General features: G+C 34.2%; 2 protein-coding genes across 6 annotated transcripts; both read right to left on the minus strand.

The window, feature by feature from the left end:
* Nucleotides 1-437: 437 nt before the first annotated feature.
* On the minus strand, nucleotides 438-12,255 carry LOC147388765 (aspartate aminotransferase, cytoplasmic isozyme 1-like). 5 transcript variants are annotated; one of them, XR_015170381.1, is made up of 5 exons: nucleotides 11,904-12,255; nucleotides 2,580-2,742; nucleotides 1,304-1,420; nucleotides 744-864; nucleotides 438-663 (listed from the first exon to the last, which is right to left on the minus strand). XR_015170381.1 is itself a non-coding variant. In XM_086417489.1 (3 exons), the coding sequence occupies exons 1-3, from the start codon at nucleotides 1,104-1,106 to the stop codon at nucleotides 579-581; spliced, it is 231 nt and encodes a 76-aa protein (XP_086273615.1). In that variant the 5' UTR covers nucleotides 1,107-1,121; the 3' UTR covers nucleotides 446-578. The 5 variants fall into 5 exon arrangements, 1 of the variants encoding a protein (XP_086273615.1); XR_015170380.1 differs by lacking the exons at nucleotides 2,580-2,742; nucleotides 11,904-12,255 and adding an exon at nucleotides 1,865-2,157; XR_015170382.1 differs by lacking the exons at nucleotides 2,580-2,742; nucleotides 11,904-12,255 and adding an exon at nucleotides 2,231-2,249 and having other exon boundaries at nucleotides 443-663.
* Nucleotides 12,256-18,691: 6,436 nt separating this feature from the next.
* LOC147388766 (uncharacterized) lies at nucleotides 18,692-27,134 on the minus strand. The gene is made up of 4 exons (XM_086417539.1): nucleotides 26,817-27,134; nucleotides 26,533-26,679; nucleotides 21,672-21,822; nucleotides 18,692-19,211 (listed from the first exon to the last, which is right to left on the minus strand). The coding sequence occupies exons 1-4, from the start codon at nucleotides 27,108-27,110 to the stop codon at nucleotides 19,168-19,170; spliced, it is 636 nt and encodes a 211-aa protein (XP_086273665.1). The 5' UTR covers nucleotides 27,111-27,134; the 3' UTR covers nucleotides 18,692-19,167.
* Between the last annotated feature and the right edge of the window lie 338 nt (nucleotides 27,135-27,472).

The raw sequence follows: 27,472 nt of genomic DNA on the forward strand, positions 1-27,472 counted from the left end.
AATTATGGGTCAATTCGACAGTCATGACCGTCGAATGGGACCATCGAATTTTTTCTTGTCGAAAAAAAAATCGACGGCTAAAAACCATAGAATTCTTTATAAATTCGACAGCCGTAAACCGTCGAATAAATATTTTCGACGGTTTAAGACCGTCGAATCTGGGTTCTTACCATATTTTCGACGATCAGAACTTTTATGTGACAAAATGCTTTTGTTTTCAACCTACACCTGTGAAAAAAATCACACATTCATATCCACATCAACATTCACATTCCATCCCATCTATTCACATCTAATCCACACCAATTTGCATTCAATTTATAGTATAAAGAATAGTAAGATTTTTAAAAAAAATTACTTATATAATTCAAAATTTTAATCTCACATATTGGAAGAATTCCTGTGATCATATTCACATACATCAATGTATCGAAGTCTTACAAAAAAAAAAAAATCCCACTTTCAATTGGACGTGTCATCCCATTTCTTCGTTGTCTTCATAGTATGTTGTAGGATGCTCCGTAGAGATGTCGAATAGGAGATAAAAATCAAACTATTAAAATATCATGTGCCTTTAATTAAGCAACACGGGTGACGGCTGCATGCATAGCATCTGCAAGGTGAGGGACTGTTCTAGAGCTTAGACCAGCCATGCTAATTCGCCTGCACAGAAACAAGAGTGAGCAAATAGGGTGAAGAGTCCTTAAAAAGATAAATAATAGTAGGGGAAAGAGCATTGTTACCCATCGGATGTCAAATAGATGTGAAACTCTTTGGTCATGAAGGCAACTTGTTCAGTGTTCAATCTTGTGAAAGTAAACATTCCAATCTGCTTGATAATGTGGCTCCAATCACCTGGCGTACCTGCCAAATGGTAAAGAGATATATGTTCTAAAACTGAACTTGATTTTATAGGTTATTCTTTCCTCACCAACATATTTAAATAAAAAATCAGAAATCCATCAACCAATCTCAGAGTTTACAATTGTTTGGCAAACACACTCAACTATATCTCATCACTAGGAAATATAAAATACTGCAAGCACAAGTACTGTGTAGTGTTTCTTTTGCACTATATTACCAGTCCCAAGCCCAGATATGGGCATAGTAAACAAGTTTGGATTCAGCAATTATAATATAATAGATTGCACAGCCCAACTTAGATCCAGTGTGTGAATGGGTCTGCTGGCCTATTAACAGGACACCCCAAAAATAAGGATTTAAAGCCTTGATTTTGAGGGGATTCTAATCCATTAAATGCAAGTAATAAGGATTACCACTCATAGGTAATATGGAAACTTACCATCTGAGCCTTGGCATGGAGTACTTCAAATAGAGGAACTCTGCTCAAAGCCCAGTTTTGGCGGATCACTAAGCATCCCATGGTGGGAACCAGCAAACATAAACAAATCCCCTTCATCTGTGTAAGATACAAAAAAAAAAGCTATTTAACTAGCCACACACCTCCATTAATTTGGAATATGGGACAACATGGATTAAATCAAACTAGCTGCTGAAACAATCTAAGTTGGGGGTCTTTTCCAATGTTGGATTCAAGTTCACCTTCATCAAAACTAGATATCATAGCCCAAGCATGTCATGGACTCAATGCCTCTACTCATTCACAATCACATAGGGACTGTTTATAGCCATATAAACTTGGATACATGAATGCCAAACAAATCCTGATTTTTGTATGTGATGAAATTTTTTCTGATATTCAAAGTTTGCACTGTATGTGCAGTATACTAATTCTTTTCTGTACACAAATGTATAACCTTACACAACACAATAAAAGGGACTACGTTATATTTTAAGGTATATCAATTCTACAATATGGTACATAAATTTGATTCATACTGACCTTTATAAGAACAATTTCATTAATTGCTTCCAAAATAAGTGGGCAAGATAAGTTTAAAGCAGCAACTACATGAGTAACATGTGCTACAAGAACCACTCCTGAAGCCTGAAGGTAATAATGAAGAACCACTCGTGAACTTCTCTTGAAGAAACTGTAGATCAAGTTGAAAAATATTGATTTCTCTAAGAAACTCAAGCTCGCTGAGAGCTCCTTAACAGACAGTTTTATGCACATTGCTCTCATTTCTAACATGATATCAAGAACAGATCTACCAAAATGATTCCAAAAATCTCTTCTAAGCTACAACGCACGTAAATTCATTGAAACAAAATCCACTCAAAGTCAATCAAAGTTGAAATCATTTACCATTCAGCACAGATGTTTTGTTTCAGATGAGAAAGATTCTTATATTCTAAGCAACAAATTGTACCTGAAATCAAGAAATACGAGAAAGAAAAAACACTCACAAAAATCTCAAAGCTAAAACCACAATCTACATAAATTGACAGTGAAACTGAATGTGTATATATATAAAAAATGATGAACAAAAACAAAAAAGTTATAATTAGGAAATCATGTTATATTGGTTGTCCATTGGCTGAAAAGGAAACAGCAGCCAAGGTGGGCCATCTTACAAGAAGCAAAACACAACCAAAACAAAATATACAAGACGGTCATCCATAGTCAAGGAATTCAATTTAACAGAAATACTTACAAAATCAGATACATATTCAAAGGAATTTCTTTCTTGGCTTCTTTTCCACTGTGGTCTTATCCTCTGGTTGCTTTTTAAGAAGAGAGATAAGTATCTGAAGATCACTTGTTGCTTTCCTGTAGTCTCTAATCATCTCATGTAAAGTAGCTCTTCTAGAAACAGCCTGAAAAATATAAGGGCAATTGGAATGCAAAGGTCATCAATAAAGGGATGTCAGTATGATATCAAATGAAGGCTCTCCAGAAATCTTGTAAAAGAACTTGTAGACATTAAGACAAACTGAAAGAATGGTCATGAATCACTATGTCAAGAAAAATACAACCATCCTCTAACAAGTGAACTTAGGTCTGACCAATTTGACAGGTTTTTGCCTCAATCACTGGTTCTGATTAGTCTTAAATTTAACATCTTAACTAGATTATTGAAATTTGAGGGACAAGGACTAATACCTTGGGATATCTCATACCCATATTGTCTAAGCTGACGAAAGCAAAGTGCTATGCCATGGAGACTCTCCTCCGCTCCATCATTATTGTTCTCGGTAGCTATGACATCCAGCATTCTCTTGATGTCCTTCTCGAACAGGTACCCCAATCCTAGTCTTCCAATTTCATCGATCAGCTCCAGCCAATCTAACAGTCCCACATCTTCAGCTTTGATCATACACCTTATATCCTCTACCTTCTTGGCTCTTCTCTCATACATCTCCATCTGTGGAATTAAGGGTAGCTAGAATCAGTACAGCATGATCATTTAATAGCTAAAATTAATAAAACTAGAATAGGGACAATAAATTAATTAAACAGTACAGTATGATCATCTATCCAACATTTATGGAAATTACCTCATGCTCATCAAAATACACGATAATGGCTCCTAGGCCATCTAATCACCTCACCACAAAGAATATCAAGTAAAGTCCCTTGGGGTCCATCTCTATCCATTAGCTCAGCCGAAGAATCAATGATCTCATCGATACAAATTGAATAATACTCCATATCTGGCTTCTCAGGATCTACTAGTGCTCCTTTGCCGTAGATCACATTCCTTCTAAAGTTCATCAATAAGCATACCTTACCATTATTCAAGGATGGTAATGGTTCTGATATTGGTTCTTTACCTCCTCGCTTATTAGGAATTGTGGAATCCGATGTCGCCTATAAAATTATTGTTTATGATTAGATATATAAGCTAAAATCCATCATTTATATGAATTAAATATTAAAAAAAAAATTAAATGAAGAATCTCTAAAGCTAAAGTGTTTTTACATTTTACCTGAGTAGAAGGACCTCCAACTTCATATGTAGATGATTTTTTCTTCTTGTGCTTGTTCTTGTGCTTCTTTTTCTTCTTCTTATCTTTCATTAGTGCATGAACTAATTGAGTTAAATTAACCATGTCTCTTTCAAACTTATCCGTATAATTCCGACATTGAGTTGTATAACGTAATGAAGTCTTTGAAACTCCACCTCCCATACCTCTTACTCTACCTTTTCCATCTTTCCCAAACACCTATGCACAACTACGATTAATATAATGTATGTAAATAAAAAATTAAAATTAAATAATATAAATCATACATACAATGGAAATAGAATCATGGTCAATATCTTTATGGGTAAAGCTAGGATCTTCTTTAATAAGATTGTTTAATTGACTCTACAAAATAATGAAAACATTACGATGATAAGTAATTTTTTTAAAGATAAAAATAAACAATTTGACCAAAAAAATGACATTACTTACGAGGGATTTGGCCAACTCAGGAGTGAGAGCACTACCATCACTCCTCGTATGACTATCAATGAAGAGCTCTGTTCTTGTGGGCTGCCGACCACCCGTCTTATATTTTTTCTGTTTAGACCAAAAATGTGCAAAATATTAAAAAGTAAAAATGCATCAATAAAAAACAATACAAATTAATGAACATTTGAAACAGAATATAGAAATTAATAATTAGATTAATACTTATCATTTCTTCTGCTTTTTTTGCTATACCCTTTCTACCGGTTGTGTGTGGAGTTCTATTTTGCTATACCCTTTCTACCGGTTTTTAATATTGCGCATGGGGTACATAAGAGGTTGGAAAATCATTTTCCTTCCAGTGAAGTATTCAGAAAAAAAAAATTCCCTTCTAAGGGGAAATCACTCTGGGTGGGAATTCATTTTTCAAGAAAAAATAAATCCCAATCGTACACTTGAAAAATGTATTTTCTGGGAAAATCATTTTCTTGCCCTTTTTTCATGCATGTTCATACGTATCCTTCATTGCAAAGTAGTTCGTTATATGCTTAAATCATTTGAATTAGAGAGTATCTAGATTACCCCAATCGCATGGACATTTGTCATCCAGATTCATACAATGAAGAGGTCTGTCATAGACATGATCACTTAACCAAAGTTGGGTGATTAATTGTAAGTCAATCAAAAGACATCAATTGAAATTTATGGGTATTTTTATAGTTCCTTATCAACTTGTAACTTGTAAGTGCCAATTAATTGCTCTAGGCCGCCATTGATGTTATGAGAGAATTGGCTTGTTTACCCTATCAAATCAATTGGAGTGATCTTTTGTTTTTAATCGAAAATTCTTTCTTTCAATAAATAAAAAAAAGTCTTAAATTAGATTGGTTAAAATGTATATCAACTAATTTTCATGAATTGATTTTTTGATATATATATATATAATAGTGAGTTAAATAACAAGCAAAATAGAAATATTATACAATATCAACAATGAATTTGTATTTGAATGAAATAAAAGTAGATCATTACTATTATAACACACTATTTTTCATAAATAGATACATAACATACCAATATAGTTAATTTTCATCATCATTTTCAATGATATCTTCTTTAAGAACAGATGATAAAACATCCACGTTACTTGCCACAAATGCTAAAGGATCTTCAAAAGCGTCTACTTCTTTATTCAATCTCTTTGGAGCTTCTAAAACCACGTGCCAAGCTTCCGTAGGCCGATTTTGATCTTTACAATAAAAAACTTGAGTTGCTTGTGAGGCAAGAATAAATGGTTCATCGTCCACTTTTGTATTTCTCATCAATCTCTCTAGATTAACATATCGTAAATTTGTGTCTCGATCAACCATATACCCATTTGAATCTTCTATACGCACCCAATCACAATAAAATACCGTCTCTTTGAAATCTAGGTAGTCAAACTCAAGTATTTTCTTTACAATACCATAATAGGTAATTTCTTCATCTACATAATTCGTATCTCTAGCATTTGCCCGGAAACTCGTTACAGCTTTCATTGACACCCCAGAGTTTTGTGTTGATAAATTCATTTCATATTCCGCTGTATAGAAAACATACCCATTTACTGCATATGCGTTATATGAAATTACAGAAGCATTTGGGCCGATAGCAAGCCTTTTTGTGATTGAGGGGCTGAAATCGTCATGTAGTTGTTCTCTAACCCAATAAGCGTATGGCATTTCTTTCTCTGCTTGTGAATTGATCTTTCGACTATTAGCCCTTGACGCAAGACTTTGAAGGTATTCATTATATTTCCTATAGAAGATAGTATGAATTAATGAGGTTTAAATTCATATAATATAGAAATAAATTTGAGTTGTTGCTACATACTTTTCCCATTGAGAATTCTCAGCAGACTGACGAAGTACCCATTTGCGAACTTGCTCGTACTCCACATTGTTCAGAACATAACGTTTCCCATTCTTATCAATAGGGTAGGCAGGTTCACAGTCATCATTCATAATCATATGTTGGCCTCGTTGATGACTTCCTAGTCTACGTAAATCATCGGGCATGTAATGCATAGCATACATCATTGCTTCTTCCATAAGATAACATTCTGTGATAGAACCTTCTGGGAATGTTTGGTTCACCACATATCGTTTATAACTCTTCATCATCCTAATAATATTTTACGAATTAGAAAACGATAAGACAAATAAAAATATTCATTGCTTATTGATCATCACATACCGTTCAAAAGGATACATCCATCGATATCTAACTGGTCCGCACATCAACGCTTCCTCCACCAAGTGCACAAGGAGATGTATCATAGAAACAAAAAAGGAAGGTGGAAAATATTTTTCAAATACACACTGTTTCTGCAATACGTCCTTTAAAACTTTGTAACTCCAAACGATTGATTTTTTTCGAGCATAAGACATTGAAAAATATCGAGAGTTGTCGAATAGCGGCACGCAACGGCTTTTGATTCTTCATCTTGAATGCGTGCATTAGCAACACCGGTAATAAATGTTGCATAAGTATGTGATAATCATGTGATTTCAAATTTTTCAATTGAAGTTCTTGTAAACTCACATTTTGTTTCCAATTTGAACTGTATCCGACAGGAACTTTCAAATCCCACAAGGTTTTACAAATTAATTCTTTTTCCTTATTAGACAGTTCGTAAAGAGCTTTTGGTAAAACCTCATTGCCATTAATATTCATCGGTCACAAATTCTTTTTTATCTTCATTTCTTTCAAGTCTAAGCGAGCTTTACGGCCATCCTTGGTCTTATCCTTCGTCTTCATAATTGTTGCGAAGAGATTTTCAGTCACATTTTTCTCAATGTGCATCACATCAAGATTGTGACGAAGTGGCAAATCCTTCCAATAAGGCAAGTCAAAGAATATTGATCTTTTCGATCATGGAGTCTCATCATTCATAGATTTTTTCCTTTTCTTACCTGGTAATTTTCCAAACTCTGTATGAATTATTTCCAACTTGGCTAATAGATCAACTCCGCTCAACCGACGATTCTGCTTCTCTTTTTCTTCATACCTATTAAATTGAGATTTTTGACTTCTGAAAGGATGGTTGAGATCAGTTAAAAATTTTCTGTGCCCCATATAAGTAAATTTTCCACCATGTTTTAACCACATTGAATCTGTTCCTTCACTACAAACAGGACATGCAAATTTTCCCGCTGTTTTACAACCCGATAAATGACCGTACGCTGGAAAATCATGTATAGCCCATAACAAAATTGCTCTCATTGTAAACATATGTTTAGTGCTAGCATCATATGTTTCAATTCCTGTAGACCACAACTCATTTAGCTCTGCAATCAGTGGCTGCAAGTACACGTCAATGTCATGTCCTGGACCATTTCTCCCAGGAATCAAAAGTGTCAACATCGTAAACTCCTTCCGCATACATAAAGATGGTGGTAGATTATACGGAACAACCATAACAGGCCAACAACTGTATGAGTTGTTTTTCATCCCAAATGGATTAAATCCATCTGTTGCAAGTCCCAACCGAACATTGCGTGGCTCAATAGCAAAATCTCCCCATTTACTATCCACTCCTCTCCAACAAGATGAATCAACTGGATGACACATAAACTCTTTTCGTTGTTGACATCCTTTAGAATGCCATTTCATGTTCTCTGCAATCCATGGCACACTATACATTCTTTTCAATCTTTGCGTTAGTGGGAAATACCTCAATATTTTCACCGGTAATAGTTTTTTCCTCGACTTCTTTTCATTAACCGGTTTCCATCTACTCTCGCCACATTTTGGACAACTATCTCTACTTTTATTCTCTCTCCAATACAATATACAATCATTAGGACATGCATGAATAATTTCGCATTTCATCCGTAAAGTCTTGATCATTTTCTTTGCAGAGTAGGTATTCTCTGGTAAAGAGTTATCATGTGGCAATATCCTTTTAATCATTTGCAACAATTCATCAAAACTCTTCTGAGACCATTGATGTCTAGTTTTCATACTCAACAACTCAACTATAACTGACAATTTTGTATCCTCTTTTCGACATGAATGATATAAGGGTTGCATCGCTTCTTCTATCATTTGGTGATATTGAATATCATCTATTGAATCATCATGAACTTGGTCATCGTTTCTATCAGAACACTCGTCCATACAAGTAACTTCATCTTCTTCGTTGGAAAAATGTCCAAGCGCATCATTCAACATGTCTGTCATTCTTGGGACCATATCTCCATCATACTGACGAACAGATGTACTAGCCCCGACTGTTACATGATCCCCACCCCTCCAATGTTCTCCATGGAATATCCATCTCGTGTAAGAAGTATCTACACCGTCACAAACTAAGTATTCTACGATTGTTTCTATATCTTTCCTTCTCAATGAAATATTACGACATTTGACACAAGGACAAAAATAATGATCATCATAACCGAAATTCTGTTTATTCATTTTCAAGTATTCAATAAATGACACTACACCATCAATATATTCCGTTGATAACCTAGGTTTCGACATCCACTCTTTGCTTGGAACTTCGAGTCTCTCCATCAAACATACAACTGACAAGTAAGAGGAAAAAAAAAGGATAGATTCACAAAATAAGTTGAAAATAAAAAAAATTGGACCTTAAGCGATAAAGATATATGCTAATACTTACTAAGTTGTGCACGCATGCATGCACATGGTTTAAGGGGGATCACAATGTGGACCAAAACTATCCTATGTTAACAATACATGGTAAATTTACCTATACAAATCCATCATATACATGGTTTAAAAGGGACCACAAGGTGGACCAAAATCATTATTTATAGACCAAGTATATGTTGAAATCATACAAAGAATAAGGCACGTGGAAGTACCTGCATGAAAACACTAATGTACTACTTTCACTATTAATGAATTTTAGAACATAGGTTATTGTTGTTAGTAGTTCATCGTGGCTTGTATTGTTCCACCATGTTCATTTAGGTACTTGAATGACTCATGATAAACAGAACCTCTAGGAAATCCTATCACATTTAGCACCTCTAGTTTATCTTTAATTTAAACTAAGCACATTTTGTACACCTTAATATAATGAAAATAGAGAGTCCCACTCGTCTCTTTGACATCATCATCATCATTGTTAGTTGAAAGGCTTTTGGATAAGATGGGAAGAATTGTGAGTTTGGTCAGTCCCTGTCTTGGGTCTTTTTAATTAACTAGTTATAAGTCACAACTACAAGATTGAGAGAAGCATGAGAGCTAAACACTCTCAAACATCTCCATTATTATCATTATAGCACATTTTACACATTAAAACAGATAACAAAGCATTAAAAGCTGCAGCTAAATAGGTCCTTAAACTCTCCTTACAAGGAAAAAACTTAGATCCAACATTGAGAGCAATGTTTTTCTCATGATTCAAACAACAGTAGCATCAGCTAGGCTTTGGCATTCCTTGATAGGCTCATTCAAGTAATTTTAGACACAAAAAAGGGTATAAAAACTGCTTATGATTATGACCATTAGATTTAAGGCCCCATTGTCTCTGCTGAATGTACTCCAATACAAGAAAGGGTTTACGCTACTTTGCATTCTAAAAAGATATTCTATAGTTTTCTTTATTAAAGCATCAATTTAGTTTTGCACAAATTGGATTAGCTTGCATCAGAATATAAACAGATCAAAAGCCATAAGAAACAGACTTTTAGGATCAAATAGACCTACAATACAACAGCATTCACCGTGGACTTGACCAAGCCACTTGATGGTGGGTTCTAGCCCATGATAAACAAAGGAATAGAAATTATCAATCAATCAAGTTTACCTAACTTAACTTAGGTGTATAAGTCCACACATAAAAATACAATCGAGGTCGAGGTGAGATCAATATTATATATATGGGATAAGTAGCAGTTTGCTACCTCCCCTAGATACATCAGCGGGAGTAAAGGATCTGCGCAGTCCCACGTCCTCTCCCTTTATTAATTAATACTTCAACTAAAAACTATATATAAAAGGAGTGATATGTTTTGGATCCATGGTGATAGGAATGACTTTAACGACCCCAAGAAACCCTACTCACCCATTGGTCCACGTGAGGGTTGTGAATTTGTAAGCATTACCGGTGTAGACAGAATCGCACCCAAAAATAAAATAAGACAAATAAATACTGACGTGTTCAAAATAAAATAAAACAAATAAATACTGACGTGTTTTTTTAATATTATTATTACCTATGATTTACTACAGGCTAGGTAGTACTTTGTGTTTTTACCTTCAAATGCTAGGTGTGCTTTTACTCTTTATTTCATTTTATTTTTGTGTGATTTTACTTGAAGAGATTTAACAAGTAGACATTTGACATACCAACATCAAACATTCATCTGAGTTTGGAAGATGTTCATGGGAATTCCCAAGAGAAACTATTTTCCCTCCCATCTTAATCCATCTTTTGATGCAAAAAGTTGCTTTAGGCTAGAAAAGTCCCTTGGTTGAACGTGAAAAGTAGAAGAAACAAAATTGAAAACAGAGACTTTTTGGTTGATTTAACATATGAACCAAGGTGTAGACTTACACTAAGTTTTTTGCAAATATTTAAATAAGTTTTTTGAAGAGCTAGTAAATATTTAAATAAGTTTTTTGCTCTTACGCAGAGAGATCAATACACGTGACGTGTTTGCAGTGGTTCATCAGCTTGGCACAAAATATTTATAACAACAAATCATTGTTCCATAAGATGTAGTTCTTCAGGACATAACATTTGTTTTAGGAGTTTTAAAAATACTATCATGGTCATTTTGATAGAATCTAGTGGTTGAAAGCAATTTGACCTTACAGTAATTACAGCTTCTCCACCAATCATGAAAAAAAATGTGAAAATATCTTCCTGATATAGGTTCGGGTTAAACAATATTTTCCTGCCAATATAAGAAAATATATTTATCCAAAAAATATTTCCTTATGAAAATGTGCAAATGTACACTGCAAAATGAGTTGTATAGGGAAAACCATTTTCCTACTAATTTTTTTTTTTCTGATTAGACAGACCTAAATGTGTGGTCCCATTGTCCCCACTTAAAAACAAACTTAAAATCACCCAATCCACAAATGGATTTCCTAACCATCTGATCTAATGTCGATGATTGAAGTGTCAAAGAAGTAACTATTGAAAAAGCCAGACAATCAAATTTAAGCAAATCAGACAGTTCAATATGATACAAGAAGTGGCCTACTTCATGATCTGATTTTACATGAGCAAATGTTGGTCTTTCATCGAAGCCTTATCCAAAAGATTTGGTGTCAAATAAAAATATCGTGTTCATCCATTCAATTTTGTTCATAGTCGTGTGTCTTATGTTATTGAAACTTTGTCCATATAAGATTTTACTATCTTAATAACTCAATACATATATTTTTAGGCCTTAAATTCATAATAAATTATGTAAATACTACTAACATCAATCAGAGGAAAAAAAACCCTAAAAACAAGGGAAATTGATGAAGAATCAGAATAATTTAAAAATTGATGAAGAGTTAACAATTTCTACAACAAATGTTTAGAAATGTGAAGCAATACTTACTGGATCTGAACCAATCAAATGGCTGAGAAGAGAAGATCAAGGATTTGAGCTTCAGTTCTTGGAAGGCGCAGATGACGACGAGATCGAGAGGATTTGAGCTTAAGTCAAAGAAGACGATCAGCAACTTTTATAAATTGATCGATCGAGAGAGACAAAGAGGAGAGATCGAGAGAGACTTAAAGAGGAGAGATCGAGAGTTCAAGAGATCGAGAGAGACAGAGAGGTGAAATCGACAGAGACTTAAAAGATGAGAGTTCGAGAGATCGAGAGAGGCAGAGAGACGAGAGACGAGAGTTCGAGAGAGATAGAGAGACGAGAGACGAGAGACGAGAGTTCGAGAGAGATAGAGAGACGAGAGACGAGAGTTCGAGAGAGATTGAGAGAGACAAAGAGTAGAGTTTGAGAGTTCGAGCGAGAGAGATTTACAGGGAGAGTTCGAAGGAGAGAAAGAGAAAAAGAGAAAAACAGAAAAACAGAACGGGCCGGTAAAACGATAGAAAAATTCGGTGGGCCAAGTCTGTCGAAATATTTTCTGGGCCTAAACGTGGGCTTTGGACCGACGAAATATAAACGACGGCTTAGGGCCGCCGAATTTACCGCTACAGTGATGCCGAAATATTCCTGTTTTGACGTTGTGTATGCTCCTAGATTCCCTTAATGCATATTTCATGATTGTCGGCTTCAAATATATGAAATATGGGGTAGTTCAAGGGATAATAATTGTGACAACATTTATGACAACGGTTTTTTGTAAATCACTTTTGATGTGGTTAGGAGTTTCGGAATGGGCTGAATTTTTTTGTAAGGATGATCTCCTCACCATAGAGATCATTCTCACAAAAAAATCAGCTCATTCCAAAACTTTTAAACCCATCAAAAGTATTTACAAAAAATTGATGGTCCACAATTCTTCAACTTGTAAATTGGCGTTAGAAGTTTCAAATGAGCTGATTTTTGGTGAGGATGATCTCCTCGCCATAGAGATCATCCTCACCAAAAAATCAGCCCATTCCAAAACTTCTAACCTCATCAAAAGTGGTTTATAAAAAATAGTTGTCATAGATGTTGTCACAATTGTTGTCCCATGAACTGTCCCCATGAAATATATATGTTTTTTTAAATCATGCATTTTACAATGGTAGCCACTATCGTAACCATAAAAGAATAAGAAAGAAGAAAATGAAGATAAAGAAACAAAGGAGAAGAATAAGATTTCGATGGGGACATCTCATCTTGTTCATTCATAAACAATAGTGAGATGACTCGCCCGAATCATCTCTATCTCGGATGATATTTGAAAACAATGGCCACAATATATATTGTTGATACAAATGAGAATATTGTGATTCCTCCAAAATAATAATAATAATAATAAAATAATCCCCATTGTTTGGTTTTATTATTATTAAACCACAATTTGATAGAAAATCGACAATTGAACAAGAAAAATATGCTAAAAAAAGATATAAAAATCCATTTAATTTGATTCAAAGCTTACTTGATGGTTTTCTCTGGTTAATCCTGGTTAATGCCATTCATTACTTTCCTAAAGCAATCATCTCTCCACTCTCTTTCCTTCTAACTTCAACTATTACTGAAGCTAGCTTTCCCTTCTGTCCCAATACCTTAGCTTCAATCTCGATTTCTTCCTGAATTAAATAAAAAAAAAAAATAATGATTATAATTTATAATGAGTGAGGTTTGGATTGATCACTAGAAAGTGGTTTTGCTACATCTCTAAGTTTACCCGATTTTTTTATATTTTATTTTTATTTTGATTATCGAAGAATACTTTTTTATAATCTAAAGAGAACACAACATCAGATTTTGAAGATTGTGGGAAAGAATCAGATTCTAGAACCCGAACCAAACTCCAAAACTTAAGGCTGAGTTTACATTAATCCATGTTTTAGATCATCTAACTGTTACAAAATTTCCTCCTTTTGGGGGGCGGGGGGGGGGGGGGATTGAATTGTACAAATTTAAATCATTGATGGATGACCCCATCTTGAAATCCAATGGCCTATATCTGGAAGACAACGTTGTATAATAGATTCGATCCAAAGCCTTTGGCTTGGATTCTAGAATCTGATTCTCGCCAATAATTCAACTCTAGAATCCGATCTATCTTGTAATATGTAAAAGGGGAAAAAACCTCTTATGATGAAAATCAGGAATTCTCTAAAATCGGAAACAGAAGACCCATTTCTTGTATTTTGAAACCGTATTACTTTGGTTCGAACCAACCAAGTCAATCCTAGACAAAAAAAGGAATGCTAACGTCTATCGTTTCATGGGGACGTCAACATCCTCTACAATTTTAGTTATTTGAAAAATACCCATGAAATACATTTATTATTATCTTTTATTATAATCTTTTAGTTAAAAAGATAAGAGTATTTTGGTATATAAATAATTTTACACTAATGCTGGAGTGACACAAACGGGGACACATGGGTGACACAAATAACGTAGTGGTGCACATGTAATCGTAGATGCTTTTTTTTACTTATATCCCGCGGAAAAGCATCTACGGTTATGTGTATGCCACCATGTCATTGCGTCATTCCTGTGGTTGTGTCACTTCAAAACGATTCAAAATTTTAATATTTATGAAAATTTGAAGGAATGTAAGATTGTCGATGTCCCCATGAAACCATAGACATTAGCATTCCCCATATCAAACCAAATTCATATGACTTGACTTGACTTGTTGAGCCATTCCTATCCAAGAATCGTAAAATAGAAATAAATAAAAAAGAACCATATTCACCAAGTTGAGGTTCGAGAATAAGTCAACAAAGGAAAAATAAAAAACCAACAGTTTTTTTTTCTTGTGGGACGATCAACGAGCTCCCAAGTTTGGTTCTTCTGCAGGGAAGTCATCTCTTTATTCATTGTGGCTTTCCATCTTGGATCAGTTAAGGCTTTCTACACACTATTAGGTATATGTAGATACGTGGACTTCGTCATTACGATGACCACATCTACTAAGGATTGGAGTCGCCACCATTCATGTTGTAAGTGGGTGTGAATGGTCACCCGATGTACATTTTTCAAAAAATGACATTTTTTGGCATATAGTGACTCGCGATGGACATGAACTAATCAAACCTTGAGATTCGGGGTAAGCGGCTCGATTGGAGAAAAGGGAAGGTATTAGGCACCATTTTCTCCCCGCCAAGTGACGGTAACTTTAAAGAACTCGATCATTTTAAAAAAATGAAAAATAAGGTGCCACGTGTGTGCATTTATACCCTAAATAGGGGTTTACTTTCGGCTATATTATAGGATCATTCCATTAATGAAAATGATCCTTATAAACTTTTGCCTTGAGGACTATTCACCCAAAGTCCAGCTAAAAACAAAATGAAGAGAAGAGGGGGGTAATGGAAGAGGGAAGATGTAGAGGGTAGAGAAGGAGGGAGGAGGGGGTATTTTTGTTGCACCCACCTTGACACTTCGATCTCTTCTTCTTCTTCTTAGATTCTTCTTTAGTCCTTAAAGATTTAGGAAAATGTGACCTTTTGTATACTTGAAGGAGTAGTTAAGAGATGATGAAAGAGATGAGTGGGGTATAGTAATTTTTTATGAGACTTGGGGGAGGGGATTGGTAGTAGTTTTGTGTAGTGAGAATTAGTGAGAAATTGGTAATAGTGGTTGGTTAAATTTTTTTTGGTGATAATGGTTGAGAAATTGGTAACCATTTTTGGGAAGAGGATGATGGTATTTATAGATGTTTGGAGGGTGTTTAGGGGTATAATGGGGTGAAGGGTTGGAAGAATGGATAATGACATTGGTTTTGGGGGTGAAGGATATGAAATTTTGAGGGGATTTAAGGGTAATTTTGTAATGAGTGGAAATGGGTGAGGTTTATATCCAAATGGTTTGGATCCTACCCAAATCCATTTGGGTAGAGTGTTTGGTGGGGTGAGATGAGTGATCGTTGATGGGGGGATGGGGGTGTAAGGAAGTTGTTTAGAGAATGAGTATTAGGTTGGTTGAAGAGGTGAGGTGTTTAGATTTAGAAAATGGGTAGTGTAAGAGGTTCGTTGGTTGGATTTTGTGAGAATTGATGATGACATGTGGCAAATGGGGGAGATGATGAGATTGGTTGATTGGTGATGGTGGTTGGTTGATTAGAGAGAAGGGTATGGGTTAGTTTGATGATGATGGTGGGAGGTATGGGTTGAGATGATTTTTGTTGGAGTGTTTTAAGGGAAAGTGATGGGTGGTTGATGATGTTAGAGAATGATGATAGGTTAGGGTGTGTAGGATATGGGTTGGGGTGTGGGTGGTTTAGAGAATGATGATAGGTTAGGTTAGGGTAGGGTATGGGTTAAGGTGATTTTGGAATGAAATGGTGTACGTTAAATGAATTATTTGGAGAATGATGATGGGGGGTAGGTGATTAGATGAGGGAGGTGAAAGGGGATGATGACATGTGTCATCTTTTGATGTTGAGAAGGTGATTGATTGATATGAGTAGTGGTTAATGGGTTAAGGTTGTGGGTTGGATAATGAATTGAGTATAGATAATGTCTGGTGGGCTTTATATTGTTGGGTTTGGGTTTTGGAGATTGTTTATATGTTATTTTGGATTGGGTAGGATTTGTTTTGGATTTGATTTTTGAGGGTGGGTAGGTTTTAGGGTTTAGGTGATATGGGATCAATTTTTAGGTTAGGGGTAGGGTGAGAAATTAATTTAGGAAAGAGTTGAAGGCTTGTGAGCTTTGAATGGGCTTAGGTTATTTGCGGATTCGAAGGTGAAGCGGTGGGAGTAGAGGGGGTAGGCATCCCAAGTCTCACATTTTTTAATTTTTTTGAGATTTTTGCAATTGTTGATTTGATAAAAAATACCACATGTTGGAAAATCGGGCTTTTTAGGCCCGTTGGAGAATTTTATCAAGCATTCAGGTATTCTTAGATAAAAAGGCGGAGTGGTGAGGGTTGGGCAAGTGGAGGATAGGTCAAACCCCTTTGGTGGGTCCCTTAGACCATTGAGAGGTCTTAGGGGCCTCGGTTCGATCAAAATGTCACTTTTTAGTGATTTGGGCTTTTGAAGCTCGTTGGCCAATTTTGTCGAAAAATTGATATTTTGAGTGGAGTGGAGTAGATGGGAGCATGACGAGTCCTTTTAGTGGGCCTTCTAACATGTTGGGAGGTTTTAGGGGCTTTGATTTGATCAAAATGTCAAATTTTAATGCTTCGAGCTTTCGAGGCCCGTTGGCCAAGTTTATTGGAAAATTACTGTTTTTGGGCCCTTTCGAGTGAGGGCCCGTTCAAATTGGGGTGTCTACAGTATAAATACAGTAAATAATTGATTAATAAATGACTAATTTTTTTGTGACAAGCGATGTGTAGACATATAGTGGTTTATGGGATATCATACTTTACTAGACAATTGAGGTTCATATGTAGGTTTTGAAATACCTTTGTTGAGACGTTGTGGTAACTGTATCCTGGATGACTCAAGCATTGTATAAGAAATATCCTCAGACAATGATTGATTTAGTGTATCAATTGGGAGAGACTTAGGCTCGGTTTCAGACGTTTCCCAGCTTTCTGGGTGCTCATTTTCACTTTGATCCAAGTTTTGACCAGTAGGTTCCAACTCATCCACTTCTACGCTTATTGTATCATTGTGTAAGGTATCACCCCTTAAATCCAAGTTTTGACCACTAGGATCCAAATCACCTACATTTTAATCAGATACTTCCACAACATTTTCCTCAAGGTTGTATACAAGAGTCTGAATTTACTCAATATACTCCCCTTGAAAGTCAAACTTAGAGAAATACATAGTATTTTCATAAAAGACAACATCCATAGTGATAAACATGTGTTTAGTAGAGAAATGATAGCAGTTGCTCAAACCTTATCTAACATCAAATGTCATATGATTAGTAGCACTATAATCAATTATCCATGCACTATTCAAAATAGGTGTAGAAGTGGTGAAGGCCTTACCTCCAGTATTTGTAGTGGTTAGTAATGTTGATGACATAGGAAAGATATCATCTTCCTTTATTTGAGCAACTGCTGCAGTGGACGGTCGCTTGGAATTTTGATGTCATTGTGGGTCCCACCAATCCGGATATCCAATAAATTCACAACAACGACTTTTTAAATGTCATGTTTGATTGCAATGAGTGCATTTGTTTGTAGGTTTGTTTGAACTGTTGGAATTCTTTGGATTGGTGGTTTTGGGCCGATCTTGGGACGTCTGACTTGGTATATGGCGGGAAATCATAATGGAAGCTTCAGGTTTCTCAATGTCCTCATTCAAAGTAATAGATCGTATGACCACACGACGGACTAAGGAATAACACTTTTCCAGATTAGGAGTAGCTTATGACGTAAAATTTCTCGTCGAAATTGATCAAAACTTTTATCCAATCAAGCAAGAAATATGTGTACTCAGGTTTGTTCAATAGACTGCTGGTATGCTGTAACATCATCATGATCATTCATGACCACTTTATCACGATGATCGAGTTCTTGATAAATTTTTGTTAACTCCTCATAGTATATTGAGAGTGATTTGGCACCTTGTTTGGTTGAGAAGGCTTTCTAATGCAAAAAAGTATGCATGCATCTCATCATTACCATCATAAAAGGCTTTGGATAGAGTACTCTAGATTTAACAGGCCATGGGTATACAAGGATATCGCTTCATGATGTCAGGGGTCATGGACATCAGAAGCCAGCGTTTTACCTTCTGATTTTCAACATACCATTTTTCATATCCCTTATCCAACACAACAGCTAGAGCGGATTTGCCCATGATGTAGGAGAATTTTTCTCGTTCAGCAATATACATCTCCATCAATTGAGATCACAAATCATAATTTTTTTTGGTAAGTTGAATGCCTGCATTATAGGCACCCTCAGACTGAACAAGAATTGGAACAGGTTTGATTCTAGAGGATCCAATGTGTTCACTCAAAAACAAACACAGCATTAATAAGCTGAACAAGACAAACGGAAAAACAAACACACGGAAACAAAAAAGAAAGAGAATACGAAATCAACTTGCAGTAGTAGTGGATGACGACGATGGCGTGGAAGAGCGGCAGTGATGGCAATGATAGCGGTGATGGCCTCTGGTTCGATGGCTTGGCTCTCTCGACCGTGTTTGATTGGTGGCTTTAATGATGGGGTTGCATTGATTTGGCCGTGATGACGATCGAGGAGCAACAACTTCGACGATTTGGCTTCGAGTTGTGATTTGCAACAGTTTCTATGATGATGTCGACGGACTTTAGGCGACGATTTCGAGCGGCAACAGGTGCATTATCAACAGACCTTCAAAGAAAAATTGGAAATTTGAGGTTTGAAGTTGATTTTGATATCTAGGGTTTGATTTTGGAATTCATTTGGTTGGTACTTGTTTGAAATCTAGTTTTGATTTCTCATTATAGGTATTTGTGGTTTGGAATTTTGGGATGAATTTTATGGGGTTGGATTGCAAAGGTTTACAAAACCTTGTTCAGCTCTAATACCATGTAAACAAGGATGATGATAAAATAGGTTTTTTGTTATTGATAATTAACTGATCAAATACAGTGAATAAATAGGATTAAAATCCTCAATTAGCTCCCTAGAAATTTGCCTATACAATCTTCTATATAAGAAAATAAAATCAATTGGCTATCTTTACAAAATCGTTGACAATCTCAACAATAAATGATTCGAAAAAACATATGTGATTGACATGGCAAGTGCACAAAACCGTAGATCTTTTTCCTTGAGTATCTTGAAGAAAAAGATATAAGATTTTGTGCACTTGCCACATCAACCGCATATTGATCGAGTACGTTTTTTCGAGTCAGATTATTACCAATCATAAATAAAAGTTGGGGGAAGCTTTCTCGGGTTTTTTACTAGATTTTTATTTTTTTAAGTTTAGGATTTTACATAAGCCTAATCGTAAACTGAAGTGTTATAATGTTTTGTACTGTTGAAATTATAATTTGAGCTCAACTTTTGTAACGTTTGAAGATCCATTTAATCTTTAATTTGGGGTAGTTAATAATTTAAGAAATTGATATGTAATAAGTAAAATTTGGGGTGCCAATAGCAATTCTATAGAAAGTCAAAGAGCGAATTCCCCGAATATAAGAAAAAGTATGTGAAGCGTTGATAGACGTACATGTGTTGCACTCCCACATACGATGCTCAATTACTCTGATATTCAAAATGGAAAAATGTTGAAATGACAAAAAGTATTTACTGCACTTCTCACAAGTTTGACGTGGGATGTGCACATAATCATAGATGTGTTTTCTTGCGATATGAGTAAAAACCATCTATGGTTATGTATGCATGTCCACATCAGAATTGTGAGAATCACAGTAAATCCTGTGTCACCCAGCACAACTCATTCAAAATATACTCAACTTAACTAGTAATAATGTATATGTATAGGGTTGTGAATGAGTTGGATCAGATCTGAAATCCGATCCAGATAACTTTGGATATAGATTAAAGATTTTGGTACGATAGATATTAGATCAGTTACGTACCAAGATATTAGTAGTGGGGACTACAATAATAGAATAGGACATGTTACATAATATTGTTAGTTGAGATTTAGATTGGAAAAGATAGAATTAATTTGAATTTAACTAAGATTAAGATAAGTTAGTTTTATAAACAAATACCACACTATTTTGGCTTTACTTATTAATGAGACAATTAATCTAAATCATTTTGTTATTTGCCTCTAATCAGATCAATCTCTTACCTTTTTCATCTTTATTATTATTATTATTATTAATTTATTTTGAATTGATATTCACGTTATGATCAGGGTCGTACCACAGATTATGCAAATACAAAAGCAATTATTAAGATTTACGTGTAAATAATTTGACGATACTCATCGATTATAAGATTTAGATATAACTTTTAATCCGGATGTACATTTCATAATGAATTCTCCGTCCGACAAAAATAACATATCCATCATTTTCTAAAGTAGTGAATTCGTTATTGAATGGATTTTCGTAAAATACTCAAAAATACATATATAATAATGGTCAAATGGACACCTGGGTCAAAAGTGTGAATTCACTCAACACAAGAAAGTGATGAAGTTATCGCTTAAATCCAAGCCTAATCTTAATCAAGGTGTAACTTTGGATCAGAGTATTCATTTAGTTATTATTTATACATATTAAGTACTCCGTAAAGATATATCTAAAGATAAATTCATCTCTATGCAAAAGCGATGAATTTGCTACTTTTGACAAGTGACTTCACCGCTGACTAAAACTCCCAAGAAATATCTAAAATTCATACACAATAATGGCTAACAAATATCCGACTCTATCCGACGAGATTTGAAATCATGATATGGACAAAGTTTGATTTGATTTTAAGTTGTTTGAATGTCTTACGATTCTTTGTAATGTGGAGGTAATAAATGTTTGAATTGTGTGTTTTAATCTTAAATTAAGATGAGATAAATAATGTAAGAAATCAGGGTATAATAAATAAAACTTGATAGAAAATTTCATCTTGTTCATGAACAATAGTGAGATGACTCACTCTAATCATCTTTGTCTTGGATGATATTTGAAAATAATGGTCACAAGTGATACAATTGAGGGTGATATTGTGATTCCTAAAAAAAAAAAAAAAATACCCCTTGTTTGGTTCTATTAGAATTAAACCATAATTTGATAGAAAATCTATAATTGAACAAGAAACATAAGCTAAAACCAAGCTATAAAAACCCATTTAATTTGATTCAAAGCTTACTTAATGGTTTTCTCTTTTTAATGTTGCTTGATGAGATCCATTTTTTTCCTAAAGCAATCATCTCTCCACTCTCTTTCCTTCTAACCTCCAACATAACTGAAGCAAGATTTCCCTTGTATCCCAATACCTTAGCTTCAACCTCGACTTCTTCCTGAATTAAATTGGACAAAAAAAGAAAAACTGATTATAGAAACATGCATGGTCACCTAAATGAGGTTCTGAAATCAATTTCAAAAAAATTGTAGTCATATGAGATTTTGTACCCTAGAAATTATTTTCTATAATCTGATTCTAATAATTGAAAACAAAGATCTAGATTCATAATATAGCAATTGAGGAACTGATGAGATTTGCTGTTTTGAAATTTATGTACTAAGCTGATGAATCAATGGCATGACGCAATGTATGTTAAATGAGCAAAAATGATTGGTCATTGAGAGAAAATTCCAAGAGAAAGTTTGTGAGCAGTTTAAGTGCTTTATTTTTTTAATAACTTTTTGGTATACATGGTGTCGTGTCGTTGGTTCATCCGTTTAGCTCATAACTTTAACAAATCTCTGTTCCAATCGAGTGGGACTTTGCAATTGGCTTGGCAAGAGCCAGGTTGAAACCGGAGGAGTCTGGTTCCAATCAAGTCAATCCTAAATATAGAGGGATGCTAACGTCTACTATTTCATGGGGACATTAATTTTAATTTTTGAAAAATGTCCTTAAAATACATTTATTATTATCCTTTAGTGAAAAAATAAGGGTATTTTGGTATATAAATATTTACAAAAAAATCCGTTGAAATCGATTATATTAAATAAAGGTATGGAGAATTGTTAACGTCCCCAATCCCCATAAAGGAATGGATGTTAGGATTCCCCATATTGAACTCGGCTCATTTGACTTGAAGACACTTGTCGAGTCATTGCCATGCAAGAATCTTGTATATATATATATATATATATATTGAGCATTAAACAAAAAATCATAGGGGGACAATTTTTGGAAGACAAAAAATTTCTTATATAAATTACAAGTTTTTGATTGGGCTTATTTCTTGTGAGTTATCCTCACAAAAAATCAGCTCTATCTGAAATTTCTAACCCTATCAAAAGTGATTTACAAAGTTAAAGAATGATTACTTCCCAATAGAAGTTATCCTCACAAAAAATCAGCCCAATCTAAAATTCTTAAGTCATATAGGACAAATTTTGTCTCCCGATGTTGTCACTCTTCTTCTCTTGAATAAAGGGGGTAAAAGTGAAAAAAATAAATTGGAAAGGTATTATTATAAAAATTTGAGATTAAAGGTGTAAAAGATGAAAAACAATAAAGTTGATTGAAGACGTAAAAGAGGAAATACAAGACAATTTGGGGAGGTGAAGAATAAATGAAATAAAGTAGATCCCAATAAACTATAGCTTGATAGAAGGAGTATTATTTATAAAAAAAAATTGAAATTGAAGAGGTAAAAGATTAAAGATAATAAAGTGGATTTAAGAAGTAAAAGAGAAAGTATAGTAAAGGTAGATAAGGGGACATCCACTTTTGAGTTAAGGGATTAAAAGTAGAAAAAAATTGAGTTGGGAGAGTATTATTAAAAAAATAAAGATTAATGGGGTAAAAAATGAAAAATAATATAGTAGATTAAAAGGGGTGGAAGAGAAAATATAATAAAATTAGAGGAGGTAAAGAATAGAAAAAACTAAAGTGGATCGCATGACACTATAATTTGATGGGAGGTTTAACCCACAAAATAGTTATAAAAAATTTGAGATTAAATGGCTAAAAGATGAAAAACAATAAAATGAATTAAATGGATAAAAAAAAATATAATAAAGTAGATGAGCTCAAGAATTAATGAAATAAAGTGGGTCCCAAGAAACTATAACTTGATAGAAAGGGTATTATTAAATAATTGAAATTAAAGCGGTAAGAGATGAATAAAATAAAGTGGATTAAAGTGATAAAAGAAAAAATTTAGTAAAATTAGACGAGGGCATTCTCTTTCGAGTTAAGGTTGTAAAAGTGAAAATAAAAAATAGAGATTGAGGGGCATTATTAAAAAAAAATTGAGATTAAATGAGTAAAAGATGAAAAATAATAAAGTGGATTAAAGGAATATAAAATAAAATATAGTAAAATTAGAGGAGGTATAGAATAAAAAAAATAAAGTGGGTCCCATGACATTATAGCTTGATGGAGGTTTATCCCACAAAACTGTAGATGATGGGAGGTTTGTCAATGACCGTTCATTTTTAAACACAAGAGTAGTGTTACTCGCGTCCACCATATATGCTCTCGACGCCATTTACTTAGTTTGCCCACCTAATTTTTCATAATATTCTTTAGGCCTACTTACTAAAATTCTTAAAAGTCAATAAACGAACTTTTATACGTTCAAAACCAAACTAGTTTTGGCTGATTTGATAGGTATCTACCAAACATTACAAAATCAATTCGATATGTACTGACATACCAAACACATAGGTTTACCTGAGAGAGTTTTGTTCGGTAGGTATCTGCTGAAAAAATTTGATAAGTACCTATCGAACATAACTTTCTTATGTAAATCTCTAATTTGGTATATCAGTGTCGAACCTTTGTGTATAAGATTAGTAGGTATGTACTAAACCTCACAATAATGATTCGGTAGTGGCATACCAAACGGGAAATTTGGCACACAAATATTCTCAACTAATTGATTTTTTAGGTGTTAAGATAAAAAAATAAAAAAATGTAAGATTAAAGAATAAGAAGACCATCGTTGAAATTGAAACTCTCGTTAACTTTTCTAGATGCGAAGAAGAAGAAGAAAAATGAGAGAGAGAGAGAGAGAGAGAGAAGTGGATGGTGAAAAAGGAGAGAATAGATGGAGAAAATGGTGGCATGGTTAAGGTTTCATTCAATAGAATAAATAGAAAAGATGGAAGGTGTATAAAGTAATACGATAAGTGTATACATGTAAGTTCTATTTTAAAAAAAAATTCCACTTAAGTAGGTGTGAGAGCATGGTGGTCTCCAATGGCACAACTCGAATATTAAAAGGTGTATCTACTTGCGCACACTTAAATGGTTAATTATACCTAGTTACTCGCAATACCCACCTTAAAGATAAAATGTCTTATTGCACACATTATTTTGTCTAGTTCTCATTGCACCCTCCCAATAGCCTATTGAACTCATTACTTCTACTTCTTCGTATTTTCTCTTTTCTCTCTCTCTCTCTCTCTCTCTCTCTCTCTCATTTCTTCTTATTTTTTGCATCTAAAAGCATTTCAATAAAGATTTTAAGCTTTGATTTTATTTATTTTCTTATCGTAACACCTCTAATCGAGTCGAAGCCATTCACATGATAAAGTTCTATTGGTGGGAACCTGCCAAATCTCTTTTGTAATGTTCGATAAAATTTTTTGTTTAATAGGTATTTATCAAATCTATTTGATAATATTCAGTAGGTACCTACCAAATTTGATCTAAACCTACCGAAAGAAATTTGTCAAAAAATCTTCAATTCAAAATCGTCATTTTTGAATTTTAATAGTGATTTTCCATCCACCTTAATGATTAAATACAAAAAATAAAAGAAATTTCGAAGGAATAAGATAACCTAGAAAATAAAAACACCTAAGACTTAATCTCTAGATTCAACCTCTTACAAAACTCAAAAAGGAGTTATAAATATGGGGGAGGAGAGAGAGAGAGAGATCTTTGATAGGCATTGTCTCAAAGGAATCAAAAAGCTTTGGTCAATCACTATGTTTTCTAAATAATCTAGGCTTGAGTTTAGAAGCTTTACGAAAGAAAGGAAATTTGTGCACTCTCCCACGATAGGTAATTAATTAGTTATTCATAAAAGAAAAGCATATTTTTATCACTCTTGACTTTTAAAGAGTCCTCGGGTTTGACAAAAGGTCACATAAGAATCTATATATTGAACTCAAATTCTTTATAACCTTCTATAAAAACCTGCGTGACCCGGAGGCTTTTACAAAGCTAAAAGACACGCTAACTTCTACTCCCATAATGAAATCCCCTAATTGGAATTTGCCATTTGAAATTAAGAAGTAGTTCTTTCGTTTGGTAGGGTGGTGGGTGTAATGAGTAAACATAAAAGGGTGAAAAATGTATTTTTTAAATACATTTTTCACTTAAAGTAACCACCATTAGCCATTTAGTGTGTAAATAGAGCCTCTTAATATAAAATGGAAATTGATCCAACTTCCACTGAGTTTTTTAAAAGAATAGGTATTTAGTCAGGTTCATGTTCCTAACCAAGGTCTAGTGGCACCCCATTTTATGTCAGATAGTATTTTTGGTGACCCACTAACTATATGGATATGTGATCCATCCCTTGATGAATTACACATAAAAGACCAATTTGTTTGATGATGTGCATCCAATGATAATAGCATTATCTTAAGAATGATTTCTAATAGTTAGATTTAAATTCTTTTTCAAAAGATTAGATCTAGTGGGTACAAGTTATCAAACACAAAAAAAATGCCATGTGGCATAAAATGGGGTGCGACCTGACCTTGGTTAAGAATGGAACAGTTGACTGGATCCCTATTTATCTATTTATTATTATTATTTTTTTAAAGGGTTAAAATTAGAAAAGAACCCAAAAAATTTGACAAAAAATCAAAATAAGGTTAGAATTATGTAATTGTTTCCATCGAGCCTATTTTAAATAATAGGAATAATTATGTACCAAAAATTATCCAATTTTATCGATTTAAGCACTAATTTCTTGATTTATGCACTAATTTTTTCAAAAAAGTATTTTAATTAGAACAATGTAAAAAAAAATATTTCCTCCTCATGAGATAGAAATAAAATATATGAAAGCGAATGGGATTGAGAGCCATACGTCAATCTTAGCCGTTGAAAAGTAGGAAATGTTGAAATCAGTGGATACGTGGGTACTCCCTACAGAATCCGCTATCGCAGCTGCCGTTATCCCAATGCTGTCGATCAGAGTAGCTATTGCACCTACATGCCAATTTCCATTTTTATCCTGCAAAATATAATAAAATTACACAAAATACCTGAGGATAAAAAAAAAAAAAAAAAAGACAGATTAATTTAAAGAAAATAAAAATAGAAAAATTTGGATGAAAATGAAGATGATGAAAGTGGGAAAAAAGATCTTACTGCTACTTCTTTTGGTAGGACGAAGTTGCACTTGATCAAACCTCTCTGGACTAGGACAACCTTGAGGCCCTGATGAGTTAGGTTATCGATCTTTCGACCAACACGACCATGACTTAAATCTTCCAACCATTTCTTGGCTTCCTCAATAGTTATGGAACCCTCTCCCATTGTTTGCTCCCTTTTTTCTTTCTCCATGGGAGAGAGAGCCAGTTTTCTTCTTTCTTTCATCGTCACCACACATATAAAAAGTAAAAAAAGTGGAGAGAACGAGTTGGATGGGTGTTCCTCGTGCATGAGAATAAGAATAATGATTTCTCACTCCTCATGTCCCCATACTTTTCTGACGTGGCATGTGTTAGAATCATTGTGTATCCCAAGGAAAAATCTATGATTCTAAAAAATGCTCTATCCGAAGAGTATAGGGCAGTATGTCACAACTTGAACGAAAAAGTTATGTGAAATGTTGATAGACGTAAACATACACTCTCAAGGAAATTAAAGGGTATTTTAAAAGAGTGCTAATGATCTGACTTAGACACGTGACAACTCATTCGACATACCTGACGTGATAGGCTCGAGAATCGTAGATGTGCTCTCCTCAAAATACAAAATTATGATTTCCTATAAAAAAAATGCAATTTTGCATTCTGAGGAGA

Source organism: Akebia trifoliata, chromosome 12 (genome assembly GCF_017979445.1).
Source record: "Akebia trifoliata isolate Shusen 1 chromosome 12, ASM1797944v1, whole genome shotgun sequence".
Lineage (NCBI taxonomy): Eukaryota > Viridiplantae > Streptophyta > Magnoliopsida > Ranunculales > Lardizabalaceae > Akebia > Akebia trifoliata.